General features: G+C 37.8%; 1 protein-coding gene and 1 non-coding gene across 2 annotated transcripts; one reads left to right on the forward strand and one right to left on the reverse strand.

Annotated features, from left to right (window-relative positions):
* Positions 1 to 39: 39 nt before the first annotated feature.
* On the forward strand, positions 40 to 22,231 carry LOC139940877 (armadillo-like helical domain-containing protein 3). The gene is made up of 27 exons (XM_071937254.1): positions 40 to 103; positions 1,166 to 1,407; positions 2,387 to 2,443; positions 2,602 to 2,667; positions 3,313 to 3,393; positions 4,274 to 4,381; positions 5,386 to 5,478; positions 5,605 to 5,679; positions 6,077 to 6,163; positions 6,400 to 6,456; positions 6,972 to 7,015; positions 7,707 to 7,770; positions 9,170 to 9,216; positions 10,071 to 10,152; positions 10,612 to 10,690; positions 11,541 to 11,642; positions 11,910 to 11,968; positions 12,391 to 12,456; positions 13,305 to 13,374; positions 13,971 to 14,031; positions 14,634 to 14,722; positions 14,933 to 15,015; positions 15,550 to 15,676; positions 16,274 to 16,349; positions 16,700 to 16,778; positions 17,254 to 17,370; positions 19,090 to 22,231. Exons 2-27 carry the CDS (start codon positions 1,309 to 1,311, stop codon positions 19,180 to 19,182), a joined length of 2,061 nt encoding a protein of 686 aa, XP_071793355.1. The 5' UTR covers positions 40 to 103; positions 1,166 to 1,308; the 3' UTR covers positions 19,183 to 22,231.
* On the reverse strand, positions 8,630 to 8,733 carry LOC139941272 (small nucleolar RNA U13). The gene has a single exon (XR_011786591.1). It is a non-coding gene; the product is annotated as a small nucleolar RNA U13 (small nucleolar RNA).
* Positions 22,232 to 23,433: the final 1,202 nt, after the last annotated feature.

Below are 23,433 nucleotides of genomic sequence, written 5' to 3' on the forward strand. Positions count from 1 at the left end.
TGTACCCTGTTCAGTTGCCTTGTGGTCACTTTAATATGACAAATGGCAGCAGACTGAACAAGTTCCAACATCACAGATTTTCCCGTGTGTCTTCTGCGAATGTGTAAGTTTTATTTCATTCATTTAAATGTATTTTCTAGTTACATTTGTTGTTAGTTTTTTACACCATGAGTGGGTGATGTATTCCTTCTTTGTTTCATTTTGGTCTCATTCCATTCCACTATTACGGTAGGCATGCTTGCGTTCAATATTGTTTGTTGTGTTTCATCATCAACACGACATTAACGGTCCGGTCGTTTAAAAAAAAAAAATTGTTTTGTACAGCTCTGCCACTGTCAAGTGAACAGTGTGGATTATGACAGACTCTTTATCATTCATCATGTGAAGTTGGCATGACACTAACAGGCGTATCATTATCAATGTGGTCCAGAGGGCTACCTAGTACAGTAGGCTAGGGGCAAAGCCCCTGTGAGGTCCAGGGGAATAAATAAGATATGTGAAGGACTATATTGGGGGCGTTGTCTGTGTTTTTTCAGGGGGGGGGGGTGGAGTGAAGAAAAAGTCAAGTTACATAAAAATAGAGAAATGTGATTCATATCAACTTTTGTAAGTTACTTAAAATGTATTGTGTAGTTCAGCCAGTAGGCCGCAATGAGCAGGTTTTTTTAATAAACCATTAATAATAATAATTTTTAATAAATAGTGTAACATCAACAGGTTGCAGGCTTTCAAAGGACTTTTTACTCCAATAAATCAATGACAACTTACAAGCCTGTTACAACAACTGTTTTAATTGCTTGTATTGTACTTTACTACTTTAATAATAGGCCGAGGGAGTATGCATAATACGTACAGAACTTTGGTGACCATGGATCAGCAGGATTAACTTGTATTATGTATAAACGCCAAGCTGACAAAGAGAGTCATTCTCGATCATGCTCACCAAAACAGTATTGAATTCTACCTCCATGATCATCAGTTATACAAATTGAACAAATAAATATTTTTTTGCGATTCAGTGATAAGACGAAAATACATGTATAGGCCTATTTAATAAAAAAGATTGTATTATTTTGAATTTGATCAACATAAAATGTAGGGCTCAGCCTGAGATTACAAGAAGTGAAAATCAAATGAATTTAAGACGTTCCTTCTCATTTTTTAGCCAAACCCACCCGAGTCCTGACGCCCTACTTCAACTGAAGAAGGAGAAAAGATTTTGTAAAAATCCAAGACCACAAACATCAGGGTATAACTAGCTGTCTGTACTATTGTGTCTGTACATCACAAACTGGATCGGCTTCTACAATGCCGCGGTTTAAAGGAACAACGCTCTTAAGACAAGGATCGGACCGGAAGATGGCATTGAAGGAGAAGATCTTAGACATTTATGATGCATTTTTTAAGGTGAACCCCTGTCTTAAGTTCTCATTGATTTTTGGTTTAGAGTTTTTATGTGTTTTTCCCCCATTCTTACACATTGCTAAGGAAGAAAAGTTACACATACTGTAAAAAAATTAATGTTTTCCTCCAGATTATGTTAGCTACAATTTTCAGAGGATGGGTATTGTCCGACATGCTATTCTTCCTTCTTTAGTCTGATGTCTAATTGTTTTGCTCTTGGAAAAATCAGAAGAAAGATAATAATGCTTTCAGAAGTATAGCAGCCCACTCCATGGGTATACAGGTCAGCCGTTGTACTTGATAAAATGTTCCTACTACCAAGATCCAAATATTTATTCCTGCATTGTATACACATTTAGCTGGTGCAATGTATGGACACCACTGCAATCATTTAGCATTACTCATTTTGGTCCAACATGAAAGTACACTACCCTACTCTTCCTCAAAGAGTTTGGTGTCCCTCTGCTTAGTGTCCCATACTTTTTCACTAGCTCCAATACCCAAGTGTTATAGACACTAGACACTAGACACTATTGTAATTGTCAAAGACCAGTTTCTCACTTACTGTATCTCAACATATGCATCAAATAATAAACCTGTGAAAATTTGAGCTCAATTGGTCATCCAAGTTGCGAGATAACTATGAGAGAAAAAACTCCTTTGTCACACGAAGTTGGGTGCTTTCTGATGCTTGATTTCGAGACCATTTCTCAAAATCAAATTTGTGGAAAATTCCTTTATTCTTGAAAACTACATCACTTCAGAGGCAGCTGTTTCTCACAATGTTATATACTATCAACCTCTCCCCATTGCATGTTACCAAGTAAGATTTTATACTAACAATTTCTTTGAGTAATTACCACTGCCTTTAAAACTGAAACCTAAATTTTGGTGCATCCGAAACTTGAGATGTGTGCACCGCCCCCAACAACAAACCCACCCCCCCCCCTTAAATCTTATCACTTGTTTTATAATTTCACAGGAGCAGGATCCGTCCAGAGGCAATGCAAATTTCTGGGATGAATTGTTCCTCCTCAAGGTAGTATTTTGTCCAAGATGTTTGCATCTTTCTCTTAATTTTTATTACATCCTTCTTGTAGGGGAGTCAATAAAAACCTATTTTGTTTAATCTTTATTTCTTTAAACAAATTTTTTAAAAATGGTAAATGACGAAATGAATTCTTCTTTTCAATCCAGGCAAATGTGAAGTATATTGAGAGTGAACTTGGAGCCATGGATCCTCAGAGGTTACTTAAGCTCAAGGTAAGATCAGGTCATAAGAGGGAGGGGTCCTTTCATTAAATTCACCACAGAAATGCAACACATAGGTTTCCTAAGTTAAAGAGAGGTAGACATCAACCATTCCTAAAGATGTGAGGTCTCAGTTTCAGTCTTAAAAAGTTAGATCTAACAATCTAAAAACATTTTTTTTATATATTCAAGAATGTTACAAGCTTTCATTTAAGATATTGCAAGCTCTGGTGTTTCTATTCAGCAGAGTGTGGTTTCAAGTCCTGTCGTATCCTTGAGCAAGACACTTGACCATTATTGTTGCATCCTTTGCATTTGGCGTAAAGCCGCTGGTCCTGTGTGTTGTGAAACACACGTTAAAAAAACCAAGTGCACTTTAATCGAAAAGATAAGGGGGTTTGCCCAGGTATTCCTGGTCTGATCACACAGCACCTTGTGAACCATTACATGGTGTTATGTAAAAGGAAAAATGTATCATCTTTAAAAAAAATAGCTCCACATTACCTCAAGTGCAGGAAAATACTGAATGTTAAAGTGCCTTGAGCATCACTGAGTAATAGATATGAGCGCTATGTAAGAAGCCACTGTTGTGATTATTTCTGAAGAATGTTGAATGATTTTTGAGCACTGTTTTTGTTTGATACGTTTAACCACCAGGAGAATATCAACATGTTGTTTTATCACAGTGTAGCTGCATTGAGGGAGGATCACCCCATCAGATTAGTCAATGCATTACAGGTGAGATCATGGGCTGTAAAATAAGGACTTTTCTTTCCACACTGTGTGGCGTGTCACCGAACCCAAGCTCTGACATTGTCAGCAGCAGAGTGTGGGTTTGATTCCCGGACATGACACACGTACCCTTGAGCAAGGCACTATACCATAACTGCTTGATCAAAAGTTGGGAAAGTATTGCATTCTGCTCTACCAGCGGGTGGATGATACCCATGCCTACATCCTTATAGACTGTGAAGGGGGTAACCCTGTTTCAGGCCCAGTTTTAGCCCCAGGAGTTTAAGGCAATGTGCTCCTGGTGGCGGTTAACTTGGGTTGATAGCCCAAATCAGTTAAGTATAAACCCTTGCCTTGAAGTGCCCATCCAAAGTCTAAGGTCTTCTCAGAACTAAAAGTTTCTATCATAAGAATTAAGTGAGTGTTTGTTTTTGTAAAGTACACACAAATGTGTGCAATTGGAGCCGTTGTCCTCGGGAAAATCTGTGTGTTGTGCCCCCCCCCCCCCCCTCCCTACATAAAACATAATGTAGGTTGAAGGAGGATGGTTCAAAAGAGGACACTATCAGAAGTATTTTGTACACAGTTCTACATAGTGGGTGAGGGGAGGGGGGGGCGGGGACAGAATCTCCTGCCACATCGGAACTTGTGAAAACTTGCTGTGTGAGACATTGACTTACCAACAGGATTGCCATAGTAAATAACCCTCTATAGTTGTATCTGATAAGCATAAAAGAAGAAAACCAGCTTTGATGCGCTGCCAGTCTGATGAAGCCACTAGAGTATTGGCGAAATGTGTGCTCTCCATTTTTCACCCATTATCAAGCATTATATGCATGTCTTTTCCTACCTATGTGGTAACCTTGTGTTGTTGTCTTTGCTGTAGACACTGTGTGCTTTAGTGAGAGGGGTTCATAAAAGGACTTTATCGGACCATGGCTTCGACGTCATCAACATCCTGATTGGTTTTGATGCAGCTGAAAGTCTCATGACGGTAAGGGAGGTTTACATTTTACTTCACTAAATGGCGTTGTCAAATTACAGGATGGGTCATTATTGATTATAGATTTCAAAGTGATGTAATTCTCACATTGCTTTATACTATTGAAGCTGCTGTACTTCTAGCCAAGTCAGTTTTTATTACGATTAGTTTTAAGAGTGGTCACCAAGTGTAAACCTCCCCTTTAGATCAATCTTAGCTCTTTGTGAAATCGGCACCAAGCTCAGCTTTTTTTTTTTTTTTTTTTAAACACGATGTCAAAGAATACATGCTTTTCCAATTTCATCTAGCTGCTGAAAGTACAAAAACTATCTCAGAATATTGCAATTATGCTTACCAGAATATAAATATAACCAACCAAAATAGCATTTAATATGTTCTATCTGTGACTGGCATCCTGCACCTTTTGCTAAGCAGAATTGTTTTGCAGGATTTTCCGGACAAGCAGCTCCTTGAAATTGGGTCAATATATATTTAAACAGCTACCTGAGCGGAATGTTTTCAACAGAAATGGTATTTTTACTTGTTTATAATGCACTTGTTTACCATTTTAATGTAATTTTGATATGTGTACACTTCTGAACTTTTCATAATTATCGATTAAAAAATCAGGCCCCTACCTAAAGGTTTTTTGAAAAACTAAAAACACTTCTGCCGTTGAGAGCGGGCGTCAAAGGACAATGCCGCTGACGTCAATTTTGTGGGAGTTTGCTTTGTTATACATCCACGCTGCAACAAAGCGGCTTTATCTACTTATGACGTTTTGAGAGTGATTACGTAACGGGGCTTTTCGCAAATCTCACAGAAAAGCTCTGGACAAGGGCATACAAAATGATTGTTTTTGTACACAATTGAAACCTATTTATAATCATATGACTCGATTTCCTTATTCATCTAAAAAAAATTAAGTGGAATTCAGCAAAGTTCACGACTTGACATTTTCGTTCAAGCAGGTCTTTAATAAAAACATGTTTGTATTTGGTTACTTTGTTTTGCAGAATTTGGTGGAGAGGTTAAATTCCATTCTTACCGGCGTCTACTCTGTCAGTCTCAAGAATCTGGCTCTCAGACTTCTCCTCGTCTTAGCCACGGTCAGTTCACAGGAGTCTGGAAAGTATTTAGTATAAAATAAAATTCTTTACAAACATCAATGTATTGGTGAAAACCATATTATAATTATGTATTTTGCTTGTTTTTTTTTCTCCCCTGGAATAAAGGTGACAGATAACGTGAGTCAAAACACCATTCTGGAATATCTGATGATAAACAGCGTGTTTGAATCTATTCTACAGGTAGGTTCTTGTTAAAAAAGAATATTTATCATTTCTGATTTGGGCCACTCAATACAGTTCATTTTTTTCACCTGTTTTTAAAAATATTTTTGTTACAAAAATTGACATACTTTTCGCTGCACAGTTGTGGCTTGTTGTGCCGTTAATACTTGTTATAAAAGAATATTTATTTATTCCTGATCTGGGCAACTCAATACAGTTCATTTTTCCCCTTCCTGTTAACAAAATAGTTATGTTAAAAATTAATTTTAAAAATACATACTTTTCCCTGCACAGTTGTGGTTATTGTTCCCATAACCGGCATGATACTTGTCACGACCTAAACGAAAAGAACTAGTTTTCTCCAGTTGTAAAATTGATTATTATTACATGTATTACTTTCTCTCGAATATTGCAGATATTGGGAAACCCTTCATCAAGGCAGGAGCATGGGTACGAAGCAGTATTACTTCTCACTCTTCTCGTCAACTACAGAAAATATGAGGTATGGAATTAAATACATTTATTCACAAATGTTGTCACAAATTCAATTTTTTTCTGCATTTTTAAACATATTTCTTTCTCTCTTCAAAGCGCATAGGGACCTTCTGGTGATATGGGCTCTTCAAGAGCTGTCTATTTTTATTTTTATTTTTTTAAATAGGTATCCAGATGCTAAATTTGTAATATTCCAGGCTCTATATTTTGAAGATGACATTCTTTCTGATGTTTTCTTTGCAGTCGGCCAATCCTTACATTGTCAAGCTATCTATTATGGATGATGAACTGGCACTCACAGTAAGTACAATAGATTTGGCTTTTTGATAAGACTCGCTGATCTCCCATGGATCCCAGCTTATACAAAAACTACAAAATGCACTGAACTTTATAAGAATAAAAGGCTACAGGGAAAACTTTGCACACTTGTTAAAGAACACTGCTTCCTAGCACTAAAAAATCCCTTGGCAAACAAACAAACAAACAAACTACAAAAAAAGGGATTTAAGATAGGATGGATAAAAGAGAAGATGTAAACAGTGATATAGCTACAGTGGGCGTTGCCGGGCGGGCCTGCACTCTCAGAAAAATACACAGTGCTGCCCAGGTCAGATTTCCCAAGATTGCATTTCATATCTAAACATCTCCCGAACACCCGATCAATCTACTCCGCGGTAGTAGAATAAAGCTAGACAGTTCTCTAAGAACAAATTTACCTGGCAAGTAGAAACACACATGGTGTTATCGTAAACCAAATATATATTGCTACCTCACCATGCAATGCCTCAAATCCTTTTCTTTTCCTTTTTCGACAGGGACTTGGTGCTGTTATTTCTCTAACACTAGCAAGTTACAACAGGTAAGTGTTCTTGCATGTCTCAAGGCATTTACAATACGCCATTTGCTGGTTAGATTTGAATAATGTCTGGTACAATTTCTTGCTTGTTATAGTCCAGGTTACCTCTTAAATTTGAGTTCCTCAGACTTAAGAGACAGTTGCTATGTCTAATGATTCAGGGCAAGCTTTTGCGTGGATGTCTAAGAGACTGCGAACACGTGAGCACCCATCCTAGAAGTTGCTATACAGAATTAGTAAAGAATCAGCGCATATGTAAGCTAGGAGTTATGCACTTACATGTACATCAAGCATATTTCACTGGTTAGCAGGGAATGTTTGCTTGTGTGACTTTTGTGACATTACTAGACATTCTCTGCTTACACAAAGCAGGAATTTGGCGCTTGCCCCGTTAGCGAAGAACGATGATCGCTAGCCTGGAATTCAGCAGCAAGCAGAGCCATGGGCCTGGGTTTGTTTGTGGTTGCTCATGTAGTTGATGAGGCCAGTCCATACACCTGAGGTACATTGGCAGTTCCAAGGGAATGATGGATGCGACGTCTTCTTGAGGATTGCTGGCTCAGGCTTTCCAGGCTTGCCTCCTTTGATCTGCTGTGGCAGTCAACTTAGACTCGCAAAGTCTAAAGTGCTTTAGGGTTTTTTTTACACAGAGAAGCCACAGTTATTTTATTCTTCTATGTTATTTTGATTGCAGTCAGTTCAAACTAGAGCAAGATGATACTGCATACACTGGTTGGTTTTCAGCCATTACGAACATGGTAAGTGTTTTCTTTACTTTCAATGTGTGATGTAATGTTAACACTCTTGTTTGATTGTGGGTGCATTCCTTGAGCTTCCTTGGGTCGACCCCAAACTGCTCCAAGTACGTTTGAATAGCTTTGACGTCATTCCAGGGGCTAACCCGGGTCAGCCCCAAGTGCCCTGCTTATGGAGTGGGTCACTTGGGGCTGGCCCGAGGTGTATGACGTCACCGCGAGAGAGTGAGTGATCGTTCGATAGCTCTTGTCAGGGGCTCACCTGAATGAGCACCCCGGGGTTGACACAAGGAAGCTAATTGGACACACCCTGTATATACCTACATTCATATAGGATGACAACCAAACGGTTCCAAAATCAAAGGTATATTTGACCTTTAAACCAAAGATAATAGAGCACCAAAGGTGAAGAAAGGGAACTTGGGCTGAAATGTGAAATTTTCACTGGATGCCACTGCAGGGAGCAACTCTTCTGATGAAACAATAGATCAGTGCAGACAATGACAATTGCTACTAATGATATAACAAAATATTTGCTTGCTGGAATGGCACCCATGGATATTTCAAGTTCCAAAAAGTAAAAAGGCATGCTACCCCCCCCCTTACTGTATGAAAATCTATTACAATGTAAATCCATAGTGAAGGCACAAGATGGCTGCCAACTTCATTTATTACCTTTAAAATACAGTCGCGCTTACGGACATTTCTCTGCTAGAATTTGCTTACCATTAAACGATGCCATGAAATCTCTCAACATTTTCAAACTTAACACAGAAATATTGTAGCATTAAATTATTAGACTTGCAGATATGTGTTTTTTGTTGATTTTGTTTAGATAAGATCCTTTTGTTTTAGTGTAGGGGATCAGATGGTTTCATGTCAGAATGTAACAAGGATAAATGGTGACATGTCTCACATATAGAACATGAATAACCAATCATCATCTCCCGTTGACCTTAGAAGGATCTAATTATTAACATTGTGAGAAAACTACTAGTGGTTATTGCTGTGCACTTCTACTCATGGTGGTTGCTCATTTGCATAATTTGTTTTTCAAACATCCTTAAAAAAGCCATGAGGTATTTTTTACAGTTCGCTTTCAAGTTTCACTACACATCTGTTGTATATTTGCACATCTTTTAAAATGTTGAAATGCTCAGAAAATATTTTGGATATGTACATTGGGCTAAAAGTGTAGTTTTATGAATATTCATTAGCTCATTTAAATATGATATATGCTATGCTACAGTGTGCTGCACGAATCTATTCATTACTCTTGCACCTTGTTTTTGATGTTGTGGTTACAGTGAAATTTATATTGACCATCTTCCCCTGCAAATTTTCTACCTGTACTAATTAAGCCTTGCTAATTGATCTATTGTTTTATTGTTAATTGATCTAGGTGGGCAGCATGTTTGTTGCTGATACAAATGGTCACACGCAAACAAGGTCAGCCATTTTGTTTCCATCATACATTAATCAACTATGTCAGTTCCATTCATGTTTTTTATTCAAGGCACTGGACGCCTTTGGTAATTGTAAAAAACTAGTATTCTCACTTAGTGTATCTCAACAAATGCATAAACAAAAAAACTGTGAAAATTTTGACTCAATTGGTGAATAAAGTTGCAAGAGAATAATGAAAGTAAAAATACCCTTGTTGCACAAAATGTGTGTGCTTTCACATGCCTATGCTAATATATATTTTTTAAGTAATTACCTTACGTGTCCAGGGGTCGAAATCGACCCCAGTGCCGTTAACAGAACTTTTATATGTTAGTAAGTGATATTTGAAACTTTGCATGGTGCGGGTGGGTAGAATGAGGTACATCGTCGTTGTCGTCCTATGAGTCAGTGCTGACCCTTTGTGACCCTGGTTATGATGGAGTTCCACTTCTGCCTGTCCAGTGCAGACCGATATTGAATCGGTTATTGATAAGCCATTGAGTTCTTTGATTCCGTCTGTCCAACAAAGTTTTGGACAGCCACGTGCAAGACTACCTTCAACACATATCCTTGCACAACCATCTTACTTAAGGTTGTCCCCCTCTCTTCTGGATATGTGACCAAAGTATTGAAGCTTGTTTTTGTACATTTTGAGGACAAGGTGGGGTATGAGGTACACCAATGTGTAAATCTTGTTTAAAAACAGCGTATACTGTTTGAAACACTGTGATTACAACAGCTCGTCCAAGAGCGAAAACTCCTCCAGGACATTTACCAGTTAGTTAGTTAGGGTCTTTGCTTTCATATAATTGTTGCATTTGAGATTGATAAGTAATTTCCTCTCTTTTTCAATTCAGAATCGATCCTGACAATTGCATCCTGCTTGCTTTGTATGAAGCCGTACATCTCAACAGAAATTTCTTGACAGTACTGTCACATGTAAGTAATTGGAGTGACATATAGAGGTTTCTTTCCCCATGTTTTATCTTGTTGAAACCCAATGGTAATCCCATCCTATGCAGAAATGAGCAGGGTCCAATTTCATAAAGCCTGTTAGCACAAAAACTTAGCATAGAAAAGTATTGCTCAACAGAAACAGGTTACCAGCCAAAATTACATCAAGTTTATATTATTAAGCGCGATATATTCTTCCTATTTTGTTTTCCGATTTATTTTGTTGCCAGTGGAAAAATCAGAATATCATGATTTTGAAATGGCCTGAAAAATCTATTACTGCCTACACCATGTGTACATGTAGGTCGGCCCTTGTGTGCTAGGAAAAGTTCATACTTTTTTCCTCAAACCAAATATCAATACTGCAGGCAATCTGTTTTTGAAAATCATGTTTTCTGATTTTCGCAGAACTGCGGTTGACTATTTTCTTTTCTTTTTCTGCAGAATCATGCCCAGCCAATGCAGCCAGTTCCCTCAACCTCTTGCCCACCATCACCCCCGGCAGTGCCAAGTGCTGCACAGAGTAAGTTCCAGTTATCAACCTCCTCCCCATATTGACAAAGTAGGGATATTCCCAACATTATCCTTCTCAGCAGACTATTTCTGACTTCTGCATTGTAGTCCCTTATTGTTGACATTTTGGTGGGTTGTTGTGTATTTAATCGTTCAAGTTGTCTATGTCGTTTTTTGGCGCTTTCCTTTTCTCTAATGCTTGCCTCAATTTGGGTTTTAGATAGTTTTAGATTGTTTTTTTCAAACCATACTTTGTATATTTTCCTGTGGATGCAAATAAGTTAAATTTTTAAAAATATTAGGTCTAGATAGCTCAGATGGAAGAGTGCCAGAAGGTTGTCAATGGCAATGGTCTGGCAAAAAAAACAAAATGAAAACAGCAAGTTTGGTAACACATGAATCAGAAGAAATAGTCAGTTCAGTTACTGGTTTGATCAGCTGTATATTGCACCACAGCACCTTATAAACCATTACATAGTGCTGTGTTTCGCTGCCTCAATACGTCAGCCCCTTCATATCTCATTGACTTATTGTCAATCAAAGAACCTGTCAGAAATCTGCTTTCCTGTTCCGACACTTCACTTTTTAACATTCAAAGAACACAGTTGGGGCGATTGTTCCTTTTTTATCGCAGCACCAAGGATTTAGAATCATCTCTCCTCAGAACATTAGAACATTCATTAGCAAATTTCAAAATGTTGCTCATCTCATCTTTTTTCAAAACTCTACTGTACGGCCCTATGAGCAACGACTGGTGGATTAGCGCCTTATAAATTTAACGATTGATTGATTGATTGATAAAACAAATAGGTCTCATACTTCCACATTCCGAGACTGTATTTTCTGCTGCTGTTTCTTAGGTCTTCATCCAGAGGGGTCATTACCAGCTGCCACTGAAACACCCACCAATATCCTGGTCACATTTCTCACATACTGCTCTATGGTCATGCAAGACCTAAAAGGTACGTCTTATGGCTTTGATTCTTACGTAACAGGCATGGAATTTATTACATGGCGGTCATATATTTATGAAAGGGCACGGGCGCCAGGGCATTTTGTTCTTGTTTAAAGGGCACCCTGTAAGGAAATTGTCCCTGATCGTTGCCTTGGTGCCCCTTCAGAAGATTCCAGTAAACCTTAAGATTTTCCATTGGAAATTTTATGACTTTTTGTTTGAGACTACACTACCAGACTTTTCTTAACGTGCCTGTGTTTGATTTTCACAACAGAGGAGCGGAGACAGAACAACACCAAACTGTGTATTATAATTCTCACATGCATTGCTGAGGTAAGTGACAAAGAGACTACCACATCAAACAAATATTCAGACCTATGAAGTATTACATTTAAAGCAGAAAACCGTTTTTTGTTTGTTCACTGTATGTGGCAGTGTTTTAATTCCTCTATTATTTAAAACTCAGGCAGTATATATCCCACTATAGTCTGACTTCTGACTTGTTTTGCCATTTGAAAAAAAATCTGAAAATTTGTTAAATAATTTGAAAAGTCTTTTAAAGCTTACACCATATAGGTCAGCCATTCCCAAGAATCCAATATAATGTCTGTGCCATCTTTATTATTTTTTTTTAAACCTTTTTTTGTGAAGCTGCTTGAACTGGTCCTAGCGACCAGTCCATTGCATGAAAGAGTTTAATAATCTCTGAGGAGATTTAACCTATGACTAACAAACTTTGGATCCTATTTGTACAGGACCAGTACGCCAACTCATTCCTACATGACGCCAATCTGTCCTTCCGTGTTCCACTTTTCAGAGCTGTAAGTAGTCCCCTTTGTTTCAGTATTGCAAGATAATTTTTGAAGTATCCTCTCCATGTATTCATTTAAAGCCAGTGGACACTTTTGGTAATTGTTTAAGACTAGTCTTCACAGTTTGTGTATCTCAACATATGCATCAAATAACAAACCTGTGAAATGTTGAGCTCCATCGGTCGTCGAAGTTGCAAGATAATAATGAAAGAAAAAACACCCTTGTCACACGAAGTTGTGTGCTTTCTGATGCTTGATTTCGAGACCTCAAATTCTAAACTTGAGGTCTTGAAATCAAATTCGTGGAAAATTACTTCTTTCTCCAAAATTACCTTCAGAGGGAGCTGTTTCTCACAATGTTTTATACCATCAACCTCTCCCCATTACTCGTAATCAAGAAAGGTTTTATGATGATAATTATTTGAGTAATTACCAATAGTGTCCACTACCTTTAAAGAAACAAAACTTTTTGGTAGGAGCTTACATTCATGAGGGTCTGCACATTTGTAGCTTTGGTTAAGTGCAAGTGAGGGACTTAACCCAACTTTAAGTACTTCAAATCCAGATTTGATGCCATTGACCTAGGGAATCTGACCAAATGACAAACTTTATGTTTCGAAAGCCACTCCAGGCATTTTCATACAGTTTAAGTTTCTTAAGGTTCTGAAGGCCATTTTGCCTGGTACCCAGGATGTATTGCATGCGTAGGTAACCATGGAACATTGACTAGAGGTTGACAAATGATCGCTGCTTGAACTTGCTCCAAGTGGCGCTGATTTGTACAGACAAGGCCAAACTTAACAAGTTTAGTGTCAATGTTAATAGTAATATCTTTCCATATATGATTGTATTCACAGCCAATGAGGCACAGGAAAGCATCAACAGAGATGGTATGGGCATCCAGACCGCTGGCTTGTGCAGTCTTAGGTAGGTTACATGCATTCCCATTGCTGTTTATTTTCTTGTCATTCTCTGAGTGTTATACAACCTAAGGAAAAGGCACAATATAAATGGTGTTATTATTATTATTTATCATAAATATTCCATCAATTACCAATGGGCAGGCATGATATTCCTCCTTTTTCATTCTGATTGCTGATGTTTGTTTAATATTTTAACCCCTGAAGCTCGGTTCATACTTCCTGCAAAGTTCATACTTCCTGCAAAGTCCTGGTTCTGGTTTGAATTTTTCGCAGGAGTTGAGCACAGGTCAACTGATGTGAATCAATTGTATTATGAGTTATACACACATGATTGAAACAAACCAAACAGTGACCCCCCCTGATAATGATTACTGTGATTCTTTTCTTCACAACACCTACAGCTTTACGTCCTATCTGAAGGACGAAGCAATGTTTGTTAAGTGTTTTACGTAATGACACAAAATGTCACAACCAGGACTCGAACCCACACTCTGCTGACCACCAGAGCTCAAATCCAGTAAGCACAACCTCTTAGCCATGATAGGCCACACTTAACAAGGAACAAAGCATATTTATCTTTCTTTGTCTCTTTCCAATCAGATTTAATGGTTGAGTTTATAATGAGTCATATGATGAAGTGTCTTCCACTGGATCTTTACCTGTAAGTATTAATTGGCTTTCTTGAACCTTTTTTATTTGGAAAAGGTCCTCGGCCCTTGTGCCCTGCTAGTTTGTTTGCCTTTCAAAGCAGTCTGTCTTTTTGTCAATGCATTTTTATATCTACTGTCTTTATGTTATGGAAAGGTTTGCGGTAACACCATGTAACGATAATCTCTAAATGAGTTGGGGTGGGTCTGAATAGAGCTGTTGGTTTCAACTTGAGTATTTCCACCATGCAAAGTTTCAAATCCTACTTGTCTTTATGTTAATGCTTTTTTACTGTTGGGAGATTCCTGTAAGGGTCTTGTGTTTTCAGTTTTAGTGGGGGGGGGGGGGAGAGGGTTGTGGTAATTCCTGGCTTTAACCAGTTGTTAGCTTTTTATTCATTGTCTAATTATTTTGTTTTGCGCTTGTGAATTTCTTTATTGGACTGGGCCCAATATAAATCAATAAATTATTATTCTTTGCTAAGCTTATATTCTATCTACCAACTTTATGATATTGGATTTGTGTGAATTGGATTTCCTTGGTTATTTCCATGTTGTTATTTGTTACTATTTGATGAGTGAAACTGTTGTACTATTTTGGTGTTGATTTGCACAGGAGGTGTACCGGTGTAATCCATAGAATCCTATGCTATCAGAAGAAATGCAGAGTACGGTTACACTATCCATGGAAAGAGGTTTGGACAGGTGAGAAAAATAAGCTAAACAAAATAATATTCATTTCCACAAAGTACGCAATGGAAGGTTAGTATGCCTTATAGTGTGCTTACAGTTGGCAGCACTATGAAAAGGAAACTTGGCCGCTAAGCAGCTCTTTGAAAATGGCCACAGGTCATCGAGTGATATGTGATCCACATTGCTCTATAGTAATAATATTTTTCTGATTATTTGACACAGCTCTGATTAGCTTGTTGAAGTTTCTCCTTTCCAATGAATCTTCGCTGGTCGGTAAATGCAATATATTTGAACTCTCATGTCAGGTAAGAATCCCTCCGCTGTATACCCCCTTTGAATGTCCCATCACCTTAAGGTGAGCCCCTGGCTGCCGCTTCCTAGGTTTGTACCGTAAACTCAGGTGCGATTACCGTTAAATGGCTTCTGACTGGCACTCATGAACTAATATATTTACAAAATAGGGAAACCCCCTGTATTGGGCTAGAAAGCTCAGTTGGTAGAGCACCGGCATGTAATCCAGAATGTTGGTTCAAGTCCCGCCCCAGCAAAGTTTTGTTTGCTCAATTCCAAATACTTCAAAATCTACTCAGTCATTTTTCCTTGTGGCTAATTGGTTGATATAAAAAAGATATGAACTAAAATGAAATAAAATGGAATAAAATAAAATAAAATAAAATAAAATGAAATCAAGTGAAACAAAATTAAATACAATGAGTTTAAGTTAAATGAAATTAAATAAAACAATTTAAACAATTAATTAAGTTAAATTAATTAAAATTAAATGAAATTAAATGATAGTAAATCAAATTAAATAAAATGAATGTCCTCTGGATCTACAGGTGGTAAATTTATTCAACCTCTTCATCACCTACGGCGATACCTTCCTCCCAACCCCCGGCAGTTATGACGAGTTGTATTATGAACTCATCCGCATGCATCAAGTCTTTGATAACCTTTACTCCATGGGTAAGTTTATACGATTTGTGTTATTTCTAATAATTTTCTTTCCTTTTCCTGGGTTTGTTACATTTCTTCTCTTTTTTTCTTATATCTCACAATTATTATGACAGTTTATTTGTAAAGTGTTTAACCAATTCCTATGTAATTTGTCACTACTTTGATGAATAAAAGAAATATCAAAAAATAAACAAATTGAATTTGTCTGTGAGCAAGAACTTAGCTGGTAATCGGGTAGATCTAACCATAGAGTGATTTAACATACCACTAATAGCTGGTACCCCAGCTTTATTAACCCTTTAGTTACTGTACAGCCTGAAATCGCAGCAGTGAACTTAATATCAAGAAGTCCCCTCCACTATTAAGCACAAGTAGTCTTCGCTGATTTTCCTAGCTTCCACCCAGTTGTTTAGAGGCATGACAGATCTTTTCAGAACTGAGAAGTCTCCCGAATTCTAAAAATCTACTCCACGACAGCAGAATAAATGGCAAGACAAGTTCAAAAAAGATAATAATCTACCCAGCAAGTAGATACACATATGGTATTTGATTATGTCTCAAAAGTTAAATTTTCAAATTTCTTTCTCTCTTCCCGTCTTTTTGAAGCTTTGCGTCACTCAACCAACAATGGAGATTACAAGATTACAGCAAACAGATTAACAAGCAGTCTAGTAAATATCAGGTAAACATCAATAATGAACGAGCAGAGATATAAAGGTTCTCCAATGTGATTCAAATTTTGGTGAACTGTATAAAAACTATATCTTTTAACTACATTACTTCAAAGTGAAATGTTCCTAAACAATTTTTTTTAGTATTGACAGCTGCTGTAGACTTGTTACCGAAAGCTTTTATTTCCATTATTTTTAAATTTGATTACCAAATGTACATCTTTCCTTTAAGCTTTTGAATGATTACTACCAGAGGTAAATACGATGAAACAATAACTAAAACAAAATCAGAAATTGTAATGGAAGTCAACTGCAATATTTCATATCATTTTTCTCATCTTGTGATTTGATTATTTTGCAGAGCAATCATCAATCATTTTTCACCCAAAATCGACTCTAAGTCAGCGGCCAACAAACAAGCAGCTCTCACTGAGGAACAGGTTAGTTTGAAGCTTTTTTTTCTCTCAGCGGGATGGATATTGAGTAGTGGATAGTGAATCAAGCAATCCTTCTATTAAGGGATAGTTGTTTAAGCAATTATCTTTATGGGTGGATATAGCAATCATTGTTTAAGTGGAAAGTGGATACAGGTGTAAAGAAATATTGCCAAAAAAATACATTGCTAATGTTTCTGAGAAAAGCACTTACATTTCAAGTTTATACAGAGAAATTATTTTAGAGAAATTATTTAATTATTTTGAGACCCTTTTTCCTATTAGATTTTGTTTGCAGACATCAAGCTCTCTCTTTAATTTAGACACTGTCCTGGCATTAACTTTGTGTTGAGGGAGACTATTCCATTCATTAAAGGGGGGACTGTGGACGTGTGGCAATTTTCCATATCGTTTCTGTAAATCAGGCAAATAGTAAGTACCAAAATTTCAAGTAGATTTTTGTCAATGCTTCATCCTTCAGGTACTGGAGGTTGTTCGAACAAACTACGACACCCTAACGCTGAAACTACAGGACAGTCTGGACCAGTACGAACGCTACGCTGAAAAACCCAAGGAAACCGCCTTCTTCACTCTACTCGTAAGAAACTCACTTTTTTATTGTCTGATTAGTTTGTCAAATGCAGAGAGTAGTTATTGGCATTGTAATTAGCAGGTTAATATACCACAACATCAAGACTCAAGGGTGGGCAGGTAACTGCCTCCACACAAATATAGTCAAAACAGTCATGGAAATTCTGGCGCAGCAAAACAAAACAAACAGCCAGGGAAAGCAAAATTAAACGAAGACTTTTCATGCGATATTAGAAATTTGTACTTATATGTGTTAAATTTTGGGCAAATTTACATACCTCTGCCCCCTTAACCAAAGAGTCCACGTTCATGTTTGCCCATGAACAGTTGTGTTAGATTATGTTTGACTGCTCAGCCAGATTGTTTACTTGCTTAGAAACCGCTACTGTATGTAACTTCAGTTTTCAAAGTATAATTCCTCTTCAGACATGCCTACCCCACGTTTCCAGAGGGTCTGTTTGTTTGTTGGGAGGATTGTCTGTCCTCAATAAGTATTCATCAAGGAATAGACCCATATATTACCCTACTAGGTCCCCCAAAACACCTCCACCATAAAGGTGACAAAGTTGACGCAATCTAATTCAATGATCAGGTCACTGTGTCCACAGATGGACAGCTATTGCCCCTGACACTGTTTAATGGCCCCCAGAGGTCCACTTGTCATTATTCATGACCAGTCGTTACTGTGATAATGGCCCTAAGCATGACAGCTGCTTGGCCAGGCTGGACTTGTTCATGGTCTTTAAGCGAGGGAGTTGAACCAATTGGAAGCTACACGGACACCTTTAAGTATTAAGCCACTTTAACTCTAGTAGTGTAGGGAAACTGTGCTGAATGTCAATGAATGCCTTGAATTTGGTTCTCGAAGAGGCACAACAATTTTCCTTTTCTTGTAAAAATGTCAAATTGTATTGGAACTTTGCAAAGGGCACCACAACAAAAAGCAGTGCAACACAGCAATTGTTGATGATGCCATGGGTTGTTTCAAGGTCTGTCAATAGCTTTTGTGCACCATTGCAGAGACCAGACTATTTGTAATTTTATTCAGTCTTCTTCAGACTGTTTGAAGTAGTTAGCTGTTTGATCAAAGTTTGCCAGTGGTTGTTTCTACCTTCTTCATGGATTTTCTGTACACCTTTTACATCAGCATGAGATGGTTGGACCCAGGCGACACATACTTTGGTAGAAGATTTCTTGGGGCTGGACATAATTGCTAGTTATGCCACAATGAAGAGTGTGCTAGGGGAGCTGGATTTTCTTTTTAAGTGTTGTTTTTGTACGCTTGGTGTGGAATACAGGGGCAGAGAAAACTGGGGTTACCTTGGTGCATCTGGGAGAACATTTCTTAGGGGCTGGCCATAATATCCATTTATGCCACAATGAAGATTGTGGAAGGGCACCACAGCAGAAACTCAGGGCACCACGGCAATTGCTGTGGGTGCATGGTTTGATTCAAGCCTAGCCTGGGTGTTATTGATTGAAATCTTCTTTAAACTGTTTGAAGCATTTTTCCTGGTTTATCAAAGTTTGCCAGTTGTTGTTACTGGAGGGCACCAAACTATGTTTGATTCAGGCCTAGCCTGGTTGTTTTTAGCATGACCGAACAATTACATTGTTTCTTTATATTCTAATATTGCATAGGGATAAAGAATATCAATTTAGGTTTTGCCCTTCTGCTAATGTGTGTATCTTGTGATAATAAAGTGTTGTGTACTTCCTGCTATAGGTACGTGCCATCATCGGTGACTTCCGCAAGAATGTTGTGGTCAGCAATTTAGAACAGCAGAGCGTCTTACAAGAGTTCTCCACCATCCAATAGCGGAGTACGACAGACTGGTCAGTATCAACTCCAGAGGGCGCTTTTTTGTATGTATGACATGGGTTGATTGATTCGCAACTGTATTTGCAAATCTGAGCATAACCGAGCATAAGAAGAACCTAAAGACTCTGTGCTGTTCTGCTGTGTGGCAAAGTCTTGCACACATCTGTGTGGCAAACTTCACCTTTCCATTGGTTGTAGTATTATCATTTTGCCGTAAACTCTTTTCACTGTATTCATCCCTTGTGCTGCTGCTTCCCAGGTTGTATCCTAAACTCGGATGTGATCCCTGGCTGCAAGGTAGTTACATGCTTAACAGCATAAAGCCAATTACATAGAACTACTTAACAGTAACACACACCTTTGCTAAGCACAGACAAACCCTACTTAGCAGAAGCAGGCTACCAGCTAAATATCCCTTTGCGATCTTTGCTAGAGACTGATTCTTCACCACTTTTTGCTGTAGAAATAGAATGTGTATAAATGTATATAGGGTTGTATGAATTTGGGCCTTTATGGTGTTTAATAGATTGAATGACAATGCAAACATTTAAAATGTTTTCTTAAATATTATTATAACTTTATTTTCATTGAGTTGCCCATTATAGATATAACTCTATGTGATACAATATGCACGAGAAAACTGTTGCAAACTGCTTACCAACCGAATGGACCTATGGCAAAAAATAGTTAACGGTTTGACATTTCTACCCTAGCAGAGTCCTTCTCGAAGAGCTTCTAGCCTTTGAGAAAGACTCTGTGTCGTGAAAAGCCATTAACATTTTTTTATTTGTACACATTTTTTTATATAAAATATGTACCATGAATATTATCTCATAATCCATAGTAATATAATACTGGTATTTAACTGTCGTGAAAGAAATGCTTCAAACTGAGTTTTTTTCACAGGTGCACTATTTAGGTGTGCACCAAACAAACTTTTGTGCTTGTAACTTATGTTTGTGAACCAACTTTCAGCACATCACCAGGATAATAATAAAAGTAATAACATCTCTACATTTATTCGCTAGATCATTCTCTGTATATGGCCCCAAAATGTGGAATAAGCTTCCTACACAGATCAGAAATGCCAGCTCACTCACCTTATTCAAGACACTCCTTAAAGCTCTTCTGTCCCAGCAGGCTTACTAACCAGTCAACTGTGCCTCAGCGCCTTAGAACAAACTCTTGATTTTGGCGCTCTATAAATGACCTTTGATTGATTGATTGATTGATAGCTCTTTTTACAATTGAAGGTTATCTAAAAGCACTCATTATTTTTTCTACTGGTATGCAGAGCTATGTTTGGAATTATAAGACCTATTATACATAATTATGTTTATACACGTAGCACTTAAGTTTAACTGAGTCTAGTCAAACATGAAAAAAAAACATGACCAGGCAATGACCTTCTCTGAACAATAGGTTTATTGGGTTCTGTTACATACATTACTCTACACATGGGACCTTTACATCTCATCTTAAGGTCAAATCAATAATGGTGGAGTGTCTTTCTTAAGGATTTCAAAAATGGGACTTGAACCCGCAGTCTGCTGATCAGAAACACCAGAGCTTGAGTGTGGTGCTCTTGACCGATCGGGCATGGCACGCCATAACGACATATGATGTACTGATAAAGTGCCTTTGAATGTTCAAACATATTCTCATCTGTATTGACATAGTAGTGAATTCCTTGGGTGGCTGAACTGTTCATTGTGTCTACATGGGGGTTTATGTCTTCGAAAGTAAAGCAGCATGCCTGCTGTCTATTTCACCAAACTCTTCCTTACTTAGGATTAATCTTAGGACTTGGGCCAAGTTAAGTTCCCTAGCCGTAGACGTTTGGGCGCATTGAAGTTAGGACGAGTTACCTGTCATAAAACTCCAGATAGGATTCATCCTAGCATTTTGTGAAATCGGCAGCAGGCCAAAGGAGTTTGATACACTCCTCGTAGCCTGCCCTATTTAATCCTGTGATTAAGAAATAAAGCCAGGCATCTGCAGAGCAACTCTGGCTTCAATTGTCAAGCCCAAGGCTGAATCATGTAGTGGACCCTTTACCTTTTCTCAATGGCTTCAATGTATCAGAGTGACCAACTAGAAGGATCTCTTGAGTTTCTGAGGACCTATGGGCTGTATTATAAGGATGCAGTTATTTTATATATCAGTGATACCCTGTTGCCTTGAGGAGTTCGGCCCTCCCACTGCAAAACAGCCTCCAAATTTTTTCTTATGATTTCTTATTATTATACGATAAGTTCTTGGGTAATCAGTCCTCTTGTGTTTTTGGTAATTGCCTCAATTTAACAAATCGAAAGCAGTTATCTTTTTCTGTACATACATGTATATATTTAATAACGATTTTGTACAAGTCAGAATCACATTCAAGAAGATGGTAATATCCAGATAAAACAGTATTTAAGGGAATACTTAAATTATTTAAAATGAGTCAAAGTGTATTAAAAATGTCCCGGATACCACATTTGTGTTTACCTCAAGCAAACACAATTTGTCATTTTTCGTCCGTTTTCTATCAATCTGTTTACACAAGTATCTATCTAAATAAAGAACTCAAATATATAACTTGAGATGACTAATTGCCAAGTAAGACTAAAAGGGTTGCACTGTGGAAAGACAATCGTCAAGTTTCTGTTTCACCATGTAGATGGATCTCTTTTGAGTGATATGTGTTTCTAAGAAGAACCTTGGACTCGATGTTCCGAACACTATAGTCAGTCCGTCTTCAGGAGACTGCTGGATTCTACACTACTGCTTGACTAATTAATGGTTACTGTGGATGCATAATTACTGTTACCGGTTATCCAGGCTTTCCTAGTGTCACGTTTCTGTTCATCGAACGAATTGAAGTTATTTCAGAAGATAATCAAACAAAGTTATTTTCGAAGATAATAAATATATCTGTGGCAAGGAAATGCCATAAGTAATTAAACAAATTGTAAATTATGACTTAAGTTTCAAGGATCACTTTTTTATTGTGTATTTTAGCAAAATGTCACAAGACAGTTATTCCCTGTGCAATAAAGTATGATACGAAGCAAATAATGTGAGAGTTTCCACGTTCTTGATTATATGAGAGGAAGACTTCTCGAGTTACTAATTTGATTTTACGACTGACTGAATATCCAAGACTGTTGTAGAGTGAACAGATCAAGAGGTAGTTGTGTTCATTTACAAACAATACCCCCAGTAGTTTAATTTGTTCAACGCGCAATAATTTGATGTAGTTATAAAGCTGTTAAGCAGAAAATACCGCTTGGCAAATTTCTTTGCCTAGCAAGAAGTAAGTGAGGTCCAAGTCACAGCAATGGTAACTGTATGGTGCTCTGGCTACTAGTAAGGAATATATTTATATATTTGTTATGCACCTTAGGCTCCTCAACGTAAGAAATGGAGGAATCATAGTATCTGGGAGTTAATAATCTGCGAATTTCAAGTCCATTAATTGTAAAGTTCTGTTGGATCATTACAACAGACACCAAGACCAGGGACCTCCGCTGACCTCGTAAAGCATCGGGCTTGCCAAAGAACTTCCCCTGCAGTACAAAATCCACATTTTCTTCCACAGATTAGACAAGACCTTTTTAGCTTTGTTTCTGTGCCCTTTATCGCACATGAATTCACCGACCATGCAGTGTGGCTGCCTCCAGAGAGAAGTGTAGCAAATAACGTGGGAAAGTATCGATTCAACAACCGGAACAAGGCGCAAGTGACCTTCGTCCTGAAGGAGATGGCTCACTAATTACGTTTAATTGCGATCATGGGGGAATGTAATTGCGCGACATGTCGTTTACGTCTGAATGGGGTATGTAACTTCAGACTGGAAAGAATTGTGTCCAATCCCTTTAATTGTCAACCATGACAATTAAGTCCCATGCAGTTATATAAACTCGAGGTCATTCGTAACTATTTTCCCATTTTAATTTGCAATTGTTATGAACTTCAAATCACAACCGTCGAAAATTCTAACAATTGCTGTTTTACTAATTTGGGAACCAAGTTTTGCGGATTCAGCACACCTGAAATGTGTTAAAAGGTCTGGTTCCCCACTTTTACTCAAAAATGCCTGAACATTCGCATTTTCAGAAATTCCACTATAACAGTTGCTTTCCCCTTTTCGACCCTGAAAGTACAGAACCTCATGCAGTACAAACGGGGTGTTAAAAAACTTAGGGTCATTCATTGCTACTATTTTTGTAGCATATTAACACTTCAACCCTCAATCATAATGAC

This window comes from Asterias amurensis, chromosome 8 (assembly GCF_032118995.1).
Source record: "Asterias amurensis chromosome 8, ASM3211899v1".
Taxonomy (NCBI): Eukaryota; Metazoa; Echinodermata; class Asteroidea; order Forcipulatida; family Asteriidae; genus Asterias; species Asterias amurensis.